The sequence below is a fragment of the Neovison vison genome, chromosome 6, assembly GCF_020171115.1.
Source record: "Neovison vison isolate M4711 chromosome 6, ASM_NN_V1, whole genome shotgun sequence".
NCBI lineage: Eukaryota > Metazoa > Chordata > Mammalia > Carnivora > Mustelidae > Neogale > Neogale vison.
Window position 1 is genome coordinate 165,689,257 of NC_058096.1, and position 12,773 is coordinate 165,702,029.

A 12,773-nucleotide genomic window follows, 5' to 3' on the forward strand; every position below is an offset into this window, starting at 1 on the left:
GTGAAAGCTACTCCGAGGTGGTGCCTTGTGGTCTGTTGTGTCTGACATGGCACGCGGCTAAGCCAAAGGTGCTGTCCCCTCTGCGGGACATGCTCTTAAAGAATCCCTCGAAGACCAGATCCCAGCAGGAACCCTGCCCCTGTGTGCTCAGTGGCCCCGGTGATGGCAGCTGAGCTGGGACCTACTGCTACTGCTGCTGCTGCTGCCACTGCCGCTGCCTCAGGAGGCCGGGCAGAACACAGGCCCTTGACCTTGGTCACGACAGAGCTGAAGACATCCCCTCTAGGGCTTCTTTTGCTCAGTGCCTGGCTGCAGGTGTTCTTTCTGAACTGGTAACTTCTCAGTGTTCCCTCCTTCTCCCTTTAGGCTCTGTCATGAGAACGGTCAGCTAGTGGCTCAAGCACTCCCTTAGAATTAACACATCCCTGGGATTTCTGGTGCTTATTCCAGGGGCAGGGAACAGGGGTCACCAGTGCCACCTTCCCCCTGCCTTGGGGGATTGGTGTCGGGGTAAGGGGGCAGCTGCTCACCTTGAGCGTTTTGTCCTGGCTCTTGGCGGATTCCATGAGCAGGTAGGCCCCTTTGCTGTCACAAAGGCGGTCAGCAGAGCCCTGGAGCAGCAAGAAGGGCAAGGTCAGCTTGGGGAGGGCCCGCTCCACCCGTGTGACGGCGTTGAGCAGCTGGATGCCGAAGCACACCTTCAGACCTGCCCGACAGATGAGTGGGTCCGTGTTGTAAAGCTCCACCTGCAGGCAGAAGAGACAGAGATTTCCATCAGTCTGTGGCTAGGGTTGCGGGCTCCAGGTCCAGAGAAGCAGACCTATTCCCCAGCAGTCTTCCTTCTGCTTAGGCCTGAATAGCTGGTTCCATTCGGGTGAGCTGGGTCTATGGTGTGGGTGCCGAGAGCCGGCAGCGTGGCTGGCCCTTCCAGAACCCAGACCTGCACTCCTTCCGGAGCCTCTTCTTCCAGGCTCTGCCGCAGTCCACATTCATACACGTGCGCACAGACTGTTCCAAAGCACGCACTGGTCACTTAAAAGGTGTAAGCAGCGTCCTGTTGTTTTCTGTGATGATTTCACTCAGGGATGGCTCTGAAGATGTTCTGGTGTTAGCTTGTGTAGATTTGGTTTTCTTCCCTTAGTGTCTGCCTGGCTGCAGCAGGTGAGAAGCCCACGTGAGCTACTGAAGGCCCGGGGCTGGTGGGAGGGGTCCTGAAGGCACACGGGAGCAGCGAGCCTTGCGGCAAGTCTGGGGTCCAGAGGTTGCCTGCTGCCCTGACTAGGAGGCAGTTGACGCCCTTATCATGTCTGCGCCTTTGTGGGATGTGCCTGGAGGCAGGTCCTCCCTCCTAACCGTCAGCCCACTGGACCTGACCCTGACACCCTGTTCCCTGTTCATGGCTCCTAAGCCCACCCAGTCTTTGGTGGGGCAGCCCTAGAACCCTGTCCTGCTCTCTCCAGATTACTTTCTGCCTTGACTCCTTCTGCCTTTGAGGGAACAGTGAGCTGCCTGTTCCCTATGGCCTGAGATGGGGTATCTGTCAGAATCTGGGTACCAAGTTTCTGGAACTCTCTGAGGCCCATATAGGCAGGTGGGAGACCACAATGCCCCTTCACTCACTTTCCTCATCCTCGCCAACAGGATCTTAGCTAGTTGGAGAAGTGCAGTGTCAGGACTGGATGAGGGAGCAGAGAAGCCACAGGGACAAGATGTCCAGGAACAGTGGTCTCGTGAGGTGCTAGAGTGTCCACAGTGTCCGGACTCTGATTCTCTGAACAAGGGGGCTCCATCTCCCCTTCCTCACTACCCCCTACAGGGCCTGGGCCAGAATCCTGGATCCGTGCCAAAGGGGACAGGCTGTCCTGGGTTAGTGCTGGCATCCCCGGACTCCTCGCATCCTGGGGACTGAGCACAGCAAACCAGACCATTTGTGAAAAGCCATGCAAGAGGGAATAGCCACTTTCTGCAGCTGAGCTGGTATGACTCTTGCAGGGCTGGGCCATCTGTCTGGGGGCAGGGTGGGGACAGTGCATGGCCACAGCAGGGGATCAGTAGGGGTCTGTAAGGAAACCTCTTGGAGAGAGGGCTGCCGGGTCCACGAGAGCTCTGGGCTGAAAGTGTGTCTCAAACTGACGCTAACAGGAACAATGGCAACGGCAGAACCCATGACCTGACACATGACCAGGGTGTCACATGTAGGATCACATTTGGTAAAAAGAAAGAAAGAAGGACAGCTAACAGTTATTTCTGAGCTCTCCCACCAGTTTGGCCCTAAGTGCTCAACCCGTTTAAGCTTCACGACCTTCATAAGCATGCTGCGTGAAGAGGAATGGTTCTTGTGATCCCTGTTTTGCAGAGGAAGAACCTGTCATTAGCTTCCCAGTTCTTGTTCTCCCCTATAGAACCCTGGATGTTTGGTTTGGAACACTACCACTCAGAATAAAGGACTACATTTCCCAGCCTCCCTTGCAGTGGTGTGATCATGTGACCATATCCCAGCCAATAGGAAGTGAGCACCAATGCCAGGTGCAACTTCTCATCAAGGCTTGTCTTCCTGTTGCCCCCTTTCCTCCTCCTACCAACCAGGGCAGAACACAGCAGGAGAAGGGAGAGAGGTGAGCCCACACAGAGGAGGGCTGCACCCTGGAAACAGCAAGAAAAAGATGAGAGCCTTTGGCTGTTAGAAGTCACTGTACAGAGAAATGAGCCTCTCTCCTATTAAACCCCTGCTGTTGTGGTCTGGTCCTGGCAGGCTGGTGAGCCCAGACTAGCCGTGCTCCATGCAGGACCCTGTCTGCCAGGAATGTGTGCTAATGTGAGCACAGGGCCAGAGCCCATTATGTCCTTCCCAAAGCTTCCCGACACTTTGCCCTGCTGACCCAGACCTTCCTGGGCATGTGAGGGCCCTGGAGGAATCCGTTTAATTGCTCTGACAGCCCAAGTGTCTTCCTGTCACGTCTTCCTGCTTCGTTTTTCCATGTCTTGATCACGTAGGCCCTGTTTACACAATGGTCTATTATGGGCCCAGGGAAGGAACTAGCAGATGTGTTGGGGAAAGGGCAGGCCCTGGTGTGAACCTGGGTGGAAGCCGAGGGGCAGAGGGAAACTGGGACCAGGAGGGAAAGGAGGACCATACCATGCAGAAAAACTGAGGCTCAGAGGGCCCAACCCTCCCTTCCTCCCCGCAAGTAACCATTCTTGCCCAATCATGGCAGACTTTGTTGAGAGCTTAAGATCTAAATCTTCCCAAAGTCCTCCTTTTGGATGGGAATATGTCCTGTCACCCCCAGGAAGGAGACAGACAGGGGTCTCCCTCCTACACCAGCTCCAAGCCCTGAGCACTGGTCAGGAGAACTTGCCCATTCAAAACCAGAGACCAAAGAGTCAGTCCCACTCGATGACTTACTGTAGCATTCCATCTCCATGACATTCTTGAAATGACAAAATGAGAGAACAGGTTAGTGGTCGTCAGAGCTCAGGAGGGGTGAGGTGGGTGGGAAGTGGAGTGGATGTGGCCATAATGGGCGAAAAGAGGAATACTGTGGTCATAGGGATGTTCTGGGGCTTGACTCTATCAATGTCAGTATCCTGGTTATGATACTGTCCTATGGCTTTGCAAGATGTCACCACCAGGGGGGACCTAGGTAAGGGTACCTGGGATCCCTCTGTATTGTTTTATTTTTAGAAGTACATATGAATCATAATTTTCTCCAAATTAATTAAAATAATTAAAAACACATACCAGGGTGCCTGGGTGGCTCAGTCAGTTAAGCGGCTCAGATCATGATCCTGGAGTCCCAGGATCGAGTGGCTCCCTGCACAGTGGGGAGTCTGCTTCTCCCTCTGACCCTTCCCCCCTCATGCTCGCTCTCTCTCTCTCTAAAATAAATAAATAAAATCTTTAAAACACACACACACACACACACACACACACACCCCAAAGAACCAGTCGTTGGTACTCTCTCTCACACCCAGCTCCCTCTATTTTTGGACCACAGCTGGTCCTGCCAGCTGAGAACAGTGTCTGCTGGGAACATAGCAGCCAGAGGCTGATCTGAGTCCAAGGGAGTGAATTCCTGCTCCAGACAAATGACTCCTGGGGCACCTCCACTGGCTGAGACTTGAAGTCTCAGAACAACATAAGGAAGACTAGAGGAGAGAGGCCTACCAACCTTGATACCTCCTAGCTATGTGATCTGGACAAGGCTCTTCTCTCCAAGACCCAGTTTGCTAATCTTGTGAAATGGGATGATGGTAGAAGTGCCTTGGGAGATTCAGTGAGATGATAAAGCCCTAGTGCCAAGCCCAGTGTCTGGGCCACAGCGGTGGAGATGATGTGTGGGTGGCATCTGAGTCTGACACTGGGAAGCAAGGAGAGGAGAACCGCTCTTTGCTGGAGCAGAACAGGGTCTGCTTCAGAGACCCCAACCCACGAGGTCTCGGATGAGGCCCTTCTTCTTCCTGGGCCTCAGTTTCCCCGTAGAGGGGACCTCAAAGATTCTCCTTGGGTTATAAGTCTGATAAGCTGAGAGTATTTTCCTGGCCTCCTGGGTGTGTTTAGTGACCCTCTAGCCCCTTGCTGTTTTCTGAGGCTCTGAGGGCTGTTAGCAAGGTTGAACTTGACAGGGAGGGATGTGGCCAATGAGACTTCTGACTTCTGTACATAGTGTCCCTGTGGGAAGAAAACTTTGCCCCAAAGCACAGTAAATATAGCTGCAATCCACAGACGGGAGTTTTCTTAAACTTTTGGTCAAGCAAATTCTGGGCCCCACCCCTACCGTCAACTCTCTTGACCTATTTTTAGAAAATCAGTTCTGTGATGAAAAGCTGAATTCATTCTTGATTAGAATTATATTAAAAATAACTCACATACTGAGCCCTTAACTCTGCCCTAGATGTTATATTAAGTGCTTTTCTTGTATTTGCTCATAGAAACTTCTCAGGAACCCTATGCAGGGACTAGTGTTATTACCGCCATTCTGTACGTGAGGAGCCTGAAGCCCAGAGGGTCTAGGTGACTCACCCAAAGTTACACAGCAAGTAAGGGGCAGAGTCAGGATAAGAACATAGGCCACTGGGCTCCATATAAGCCTTCTTAACCACTCACCAGGCTAGGCTCCCTGTCCGGAGAAGAGCAAGTACAAGTGGGTCTTGTGCACACAGATGGCCAGGAGCTGTGGAGGTGGCCCTCCCCAGAGAAGGAAGGGGTGGGTCCTTGGTAAGGACCAGAAACCTCCAGGCCTGAGAGATAATGAAGTGACCTGGTGGGTCGCAGAGGTTGCCTTCCTTCACAGGCTGCTGAAGGGGATTGGGGGGCTCCCTCGGGGCTCAGAACCACATGACACCATCTCCCAGTGTAGCCCCACAGTCCCAATCTCTTGTGATTCCCCCTTGGGTACCTACAGATGTGTCTACAGCTGGGCTTTTTTGATCCTCCTTCCCTTGAATCCCTCCCCATTCCTCTGGAAGCCTTACGCTTCCGCCTGTGCTTTAGAGCCCAGACATCCGGTGATCCCCACCTCCTTCCTCCATTGTTTAGGTCTCTGTAATCCATTCGTTCTCTTCACAGGACAAATCAGAGCACCTTCTCTGGCCTGCCTGAGAGAGAGGGCATGGCAACTCTATCCAAGTGATCTTTAGGAAACCCTGGGGAGCCTAAAATGGACTGGCAGGTCTTTGCAGAGGCAATCCATTTGTGTTCCACGTTTGTCTGGAATGGTGGAAGAAGCGATTTGTAGTGGGGAAAATCCTGTCCTATGTGCACTGGATTTCATCTCCCATCTCTGATGCTTTTCCAGCCTGACGCTCTTTATCTCACCGATGTTTACTCTGCTTTCAGGTCTCCGGCCAGACTTCACCTCTCCAGGGAGTTCTTCCTCCCCAGGCTCTCAGGCTCATGCCCCCCCACCAGCCCCGCATGTGCCCCCAACCATGGTCAGGTGTTTGGGTGCCTTGCACACATGAATGTGCCCCGGGGGGCAGACACTGGGAGGATGAATGAATGAGTGAGCCGACCTTCCTCCACCAGCCCAAGAAGCAGCACTCTGGACCCTGGGTGGCAGCTGGGAACCTCCACTGCCAGCTCGCTGGCCCACAGCTGGCAGAGGGGCTGCTCCTGTCCTTCCTTCCTCTGCCCATCTTCTGTGCCTACTACTGGGGCTGCCCCTGACATTTCCAGTTTCCAGAATTCCCCTTCCCACGTCCTTCATCCTGTTTGCTGAGGAGCCCTGTTCCCTCTTGGGGGCCAGTTCAAGTGTTTTCTGCCATTGACCCAGGCCCAGACACCATTGGGGAAACTGGCACTTCTGTCCCCAAGTCTTTTGTATCTTTAATGACACATGTGGTAATAACAGCTCCCATCCCTGTGGCATGGACACTACACCAGACTGCACCCCCAAGGGGCCTGAGGATCAGTGACACTGAGTGGGTTTCCAAGGTCATGCTGAGGCACAAAGAAAGAGACAAGGTCAAGGACCTGGGTCCGGACTTAGGCCTTGTTGCTGGAAAGCTTATGCTCTCCCCATGGAGCTTGCTGCCTGCCTCTTTGTCCTCTACCAGAACCAGTGGTGTCCCTTTCTGTCCCTGGGACCGTAATCCCAGAAGACAGGGTGGCTCATTGGTATTCCCAGCCTCCAGCTCAGGGCCTGGCCCAAAGCAGGGGTTCCACGGGAGTTTGCTGACCTGAGGTGCCGCCTGCAGGATGGCAGAGGGGAGGCAGGGGTCTTGCCTAACTTGGCACAAAGCCTCCCCAACTTGGTTGACTGAAGGCAAGCCCTGTTCACCAGGATGCCCAAGGCTATGACTACTGGAGTAGGCGCCCAACTTTGGTGCTTGAAGTTCTTGAACTAGCCAAGAACCACCAGAAATAAGGACACTTCCGTTCCACTGTGGTTATAAAAAGGATTAATTGGATCAGCTTTTGTGGATGAGTTACCACTTAATCAGAAATATATGAATTATTGAACATTCTTTCCCAAGAATTACTTTTTCTATTAAGCTTGAACTCGTGGACATTCTGGTCTCTGCCTTTTGGAGCCATGAGCTGGGCTGGCAGGTCATGACCCTGGGCCTGTGGTTGCAGGTGGTTTGCACAAATCCAGCATGAGTGATATAGACAAACAGCCCTGCTCGCTCCTTTGGAGTGGGGCTCCCTGAACTGTGACCCCTGAAACCCAGACACAGCTCCTGAGTGGTCACCAAAAGAAGGGGAAAAGCAGCCACCATATTCACCACCCAGTCACATTGGCCACAACCACCTTTTCAGAGGCCCGGGGACTGACTAAATGGTGAGGGGAATAAGAAAGCATTACAGAGATCTCACAAGACCAACTCCCTAACGGCTGGTCACAAAATAGCAAGATATGTGACCATGAGTCTTAAAATCAAAAGTTGGAGGCAACTAAGGAAATCAGAATATGGTGTAGCTAGAGGATGGGGTTGGGAATTCCTATCACTTTTCCAGCGTGTGATAATGACATGGGGTTACGTGTAAATATCCTCCTTCTGGTTTCTTCCCCTGGGGCAACACAGGCTGAAGTATTCAGGAGTTTAGGATCCTGGTGTCTGCAACGTAACTTCCAAAAGGTTCAGCCAAAACAGCGTATCCACTTTATGACACTGGACTGGGCAATGATTTCTTGAATATGATATCAGAAGCATAGGCAACATAAGAAAAAAGTAGGTAAATGGGACTACATGAAAATGAAGACCTTCTGTGCATCCAAGAACACTACCAACATAGTAGAAAGGCAAGCCACAGATTGGGAGACAATACTTACAAATAATATACAGCGTTAGGATCTAGAATATATAAAGAGCTCCTACAACTCAACAACAACATAACAAAAAGCCTAATTAAAAAAGGAAAAAGAGCTTGAACAGATGCTTCTCCAGGGAAGATACAGAAATAGTTGATAAACACATGAAAAGATACTCAACATCATTAGCCATTAGAGAAATGCATAAACCCAAAAGTATCAAAAGCAGGGTCTAGAATAGATATTTGCACACCCATGTTCACAGCAGCATCATTGACAGTAACCAAAAGGTGGAAGCCACCTAGGCGTCCATTGATGGACAAATGGATTAATAAGGCATGGTCTGTGTGTACAATGGAATATTATTCCACCCTATAAAGATGGTTGTGACACCTGCTACAGCATGAATGAGTTTTTTAAAGAAATGGTGCCAAGCAAAATGAGCTAGTCACAAGAGGACACCTACTATATGGTCACAGTCATACAGTTAGAATAGTCTAGTTCCTAGTGGCAGAAAGTAGGGTGGTGGCTGCCAAGGTCTGGAGAGGACAGGGAACAGAGAATTACTATTTACTCAGGACAGAGTGTCTGTTTGGGAAGATGAGAAAGTTCTAGAGATGGTGGTGGTTAAGGCTGAATAACACTGGGAGTGTAATTTATGCCCCTGATCTATACATGTAAAAATGGTTAAGATGGTAAATTTTATGTTCTGTATATAGTACCACCATAAATTTTTAAAGAGATAAAATAGATATCCATACTGATATTTTCATATTTAAGCATGGATTCAACAAGCACAGCGGAATATTTCCAGTTGGTGGATCTCGGGGAAGAGTCTATGGGAGAGCTTGTACTACCATGGGGACTTTTCTGTAGATCTGCAATTTTCCATGATTAAAGTTGGAGGAGAAAGGTCATTTCCCCCACACTCCCAGTTTTTAGGTTCTTTATTTAGTTTCCCTTTGCCAGTGGAAGCCAAACATCCCTCAGGTAGGCCTGTGGCAGGGAGACCCCTGTGGGCAGAGTCCACTGTTCAGGGTTAGTGTGTGCCTAGGTCATTTCATGCCAAGGCTTGGCGAGTTGGCTGCATCCTCACGTGAATGGGGGTCCAGATCTTAGCTCCTGTGTGGCTTCGAGGTAATGGAGTGTGTTCTGAGAGAGTGAGGCCCAGAGTTATTCCCATGCGAACCCAGCCAAGCGTGCGGCTTCTTTCTTCTTGGATCACATGAAGGTACTTGGGAGAGAAGCTGCAGGGCAGGGAGAGCACCCCGTGGTCTCTGGTCTAGCTGGCAGCTGGGACGACCCCTGACGGTCTCCCTGCCAACTCACTGGCTTGTCCATTGCTGTTTGAGCTGCTGCCCAGAGGAACCTGCCTCTCTCAGAGCTGGTGGCAGAAGGAGAGCAGAAGGAGAGGCAGAGAAGGTGGACAGTAAGCATGCGAGGGGGTGGAGTGGGTCAGGTGCGCGGACCCCTCGTGTGCAAGGGCCCAGGACCAAGCTAGACCAAGCCCTGTGCTCCCTGTTAGGCACTCCCATATGGACACAGACATTCCAAGAGACATTCTAACAGCCTGTTTTTTTTGTTTTGTTTTGTTTTGTTTTTTTTTAAGGTGTTAGTAAATTATTAGCTGCTTCAAACAGACAAGTTCTCTGTGGGGCACGTGAGCTAGGAATGATGGAGAGTCACAAAATAAAATCAGCTAACCAAACCGGGCATACTGGAAAGTTAATAACCAGTTCTCAGAGGGGTTTTCTGTGGGAGGCTGTGTCCTGGGGACAGAGTGGGAGGCTGGGCCTATCTTTAGCTGTGGGGACAATTAGTCAAAAGCCTCGGTGATGGCCAAGCTTTCCAAACCCAGGTGGGAGCCATCTGAGGGCCCTGGGCAGATAAGGCCTCCTCACAGAGGGGGTGGGAGTCCCGCGGGCAAGAGGGGCAAGGGAGCCTCACCCTCAGCCTGGGGGCACCTCTGAAATGCCGGCAGGGGCTGGGGCGGCGACCCCCCACCCCCAGGAGGAACGAAAGGAAGAGAGCTGGCCACCGCTAACAGCAATCCGGGTGCCTGGAATCCACCATATGGCCCCACTGGCAGGAGCGCCGGCAGCCAGGATGCGCTTGGAGGGCAGCCAGCATATTTATAGAAAACAGACGTGGTCCCGAAGACAAATCGCCTCCATGTACACACAGTGGATGCCCCTCGCAGAGGGGCTGATCAGAATCACAGTCCGGCCTTCCTCCCAGTCTCCACCTGCTCCACAGGCAGGATGGAGCTCAGAGACAGCAGGGTCTTCTGCACGTGTGGAAATGGGGGGTTATCTGTGGTTTGAGGGTGTGAGGAGATCGTCAGCAACCTCCTCCCTTCACCTCTTGCCCCAACATCCTTGGCCGGAGAACTATTTAGAACATTCGAGGCTTTTCAGAGTGGGAGGGATTCATCCCATTGTGAAACCCCCACAACTGAGGGTGGTATGGTGACTACGTCAGCACTCCAATGTTCTGGTCAAGGATGCTAAATGTGTAGACAAACACAAAAAAATTGCCCAAGTGGCAACTTCTTTGTTCTCGGGATTTTTGTGCCAAGGGCACTTGGCTCAGAGTAGAGAGATCTGGGCTCAAATCCTTACTTAGTAGCTGTGTGTCCCTGGGGAAGTGAGTTACCCTCTCTGGGCCCACGCTGCACAGATCCAGAGACTGGTAGCAAGCTGGCATCCGGGAGCTGTGGCGGGATACAAGGGCTCCAGTGTGTGACTCGGAAGAAGGCTACGACAGTTGCGCACTGGCTGGTGTCAGGACAATTATAAGGCATTTTGGGCTGTATTCCCAGAGGCTTTGCACCTCCTGGGAGAACGTGTCTCCGTGGGCTGGCTAGTGACCGTGCCGTGGTGCTGTGAGTAAAGGGTGTCATGCTGACAGGCCTGGGTGGCTTGTGAGAACACTTGCCACAGCAAAGCCCAGACGCACGTTGGGCTTTTGACACTCAGAGCCGCCTGCTTCCCCACAGACAGACTTCCAGACCTTCCAAGAGCCTGCGGTCCCTTCCACCGGGTCCTGCTTTAGTGAGCTTGTTAGGCAAATGTCTCTTTTCTTTTTGGGGCTTTTATAACTGCAGGGTTCCGTGAGAAATATCTTAGCTAAAGATGTGCCTTAAGACACCCTGATGTTAGATCCGGGGAGGTGCCTTTTCTGAACATATTTTCCCCCTGGGCGTTGCTATTTTTAAGGCTCAGCAGAATGTTCAAAGGGAGTCTCAGAGCGGCGATGAGCGAGGGGCCGATTCTCTCCGTGGAGGAATGGAAACTCTTGCTCCTTGTTTATTTCAACTGGAGTCCAGCCTTCAGGCTGACTGGCTACCTCCCTTCCTCTGAGTTTCCCAGCAGGGAAATGGATTAGCATTTCTAAAGAATCACCCCTTCAGCTTGACCACTCAGAAACCTGAGAAATGAGGGTACGCAGCTGCGGGGTGCGGGCTGGACGGAACAGGGAGGGAAGATCCTGCTTTGCTCTGTGCTCACACAACTCCCGGTTTCTGTAAGGCCTTCAGTGGAATTTTCCATGATCTCAAAAATGAGATAAAAGCTCTGAAATTTGCTCCTTTTAAACAAAGAGGGTTTGGAACTTCATTATCTTTTTTTCCCCCCTGCCTTTATGCCCAAGTACCTTCAGGTGGAAAGATAAACAATTTGAATTTGCACCTGGACGTTTCATCCGAAAGATGTCAAAGGGAGTGGGTGCTCTCTTTCTCTCTCTCTCTCTCTCTCTCTTCCTTATTGTTGTGCCAGCACAGCTGAGGCAAAGATAATTGGTTTTACTAGAGATTGCACATTCAAGCCATTATTCAGGATGCCAGCAGGTGGAGGAGACCCTGCCCCCTCGGGCCTCTGTCACAAAGTGAATCCTGCCCACAGGCCAGCTATTGTAAGACAGGAAAGAGTTAGGGATTGTCGATAGTGGCTGGGATGAGGCCGCCAGGCGTGGGCTTCTCAATCAGATGGGTTCAGCTCTGGTCCTGATGAGTTGTGCCCCTCGGCACATAAACCCCTACTTAATCCCTGAGCCTCAGTCTTCTCATCTGTGAAATGGGGTTAATGTCAACCTCGTTCACACACATCATCAGTATTAGATCGAATAGCACGAGTTTGGCTTTTGTGTTTCTGGATCCTAAAGTGGTGCCTTTTTGCTATATAGATTGGCCTTTGGAAATGAAATTTTTTGTCTTTTCTCAAATATTCTTTGATCCCGGTGGGTCAAATTTGGCCCCAAGGTTTGGCTTTGGGAGGCAGTGGGTTTTTAAAATGAATTAAACATTTCAATTGAAGGTGGATGACTTGGGCAGATGGGACATCCCAGAGGCGGGGGTGGTTGCCTACAGACCCCACCATCCCCTAGGGTCTCTTGCTGGTGTCATTTACAAACAGGTGGCCTTCAGCTGTCTAGGAGTCAGACCTCTGGTCAACACTTCTTCCCATTAAGGCCGATCACCATTTAGTTGTCCATCCTCTAAGTGACTCAGAGGGCCAGGAGGTCACTTTCTATAATGAAGCTACAACCCTGAGTGCCCAGGTCCTGAGGAAACCCAGGAAGGCCACTGGAATACCAGAGCACCCCACTCCATTTTCCAGGGGTCTTGGGAAGTCAATGATTCCATGGTTTCCAATTCCTAAGGCAAGAGGGGAAACTGAGGCAGAAGAGTAACAAAATGATTTGCTTAATGCTGAAGATAATTCTGGTGTCTTCCAGATGCCCAGGGCTGCCTCCTATCCGCTGACCATAAGCCCACCAGGGTCCCTGCCCCCACAGATAGACCAGGTGGAAGAGCACGCCCACCTACGCTCTCAGGCTAGGTCTGAGACCTAGATCAGGCTTAGGTCCCTGTGGCAAATCTGTGGAGTCTCCATGTGCTCACCTGCAGCCTGGGGCTGCCGTGTGGCAGGTGAGTTCCCAGCACCTGGCCGGCACCCAGTCAAAGGCGGAGTACAAGGTACAGGACTTCAGCTAGATGGGAAGTGCACCGGCTCCCTG

General features: G+C 51.6%; 1 protein-coding gene across 4 annotated transcripts in view; it reads right to left on the reverse strand.

Moving 5' to 3' along the window:
- Positions 1-12,773, reverse strand: part of MGLL (monoglyceride lipase) — a 240,951-nt gene that overhangs the window by 2,841 nt on the left and 225,337 nt on the right. For 3 of the 4 annotated variants that reach the window (XM_044252881.1, XM_044252880.1, XM_044252878.1), the window contains exon 7: positions 531-746. In XM_044252881.1, coding sequence (XP_044108816.1) covers positions 531-746 — 216 coding nt within the window. The remainder of the gene's footprint in view (positions 1-530; positions 747-12,773) is intronic. The other variant, XM_044252879.1, reaches the window with a different exon arrangement.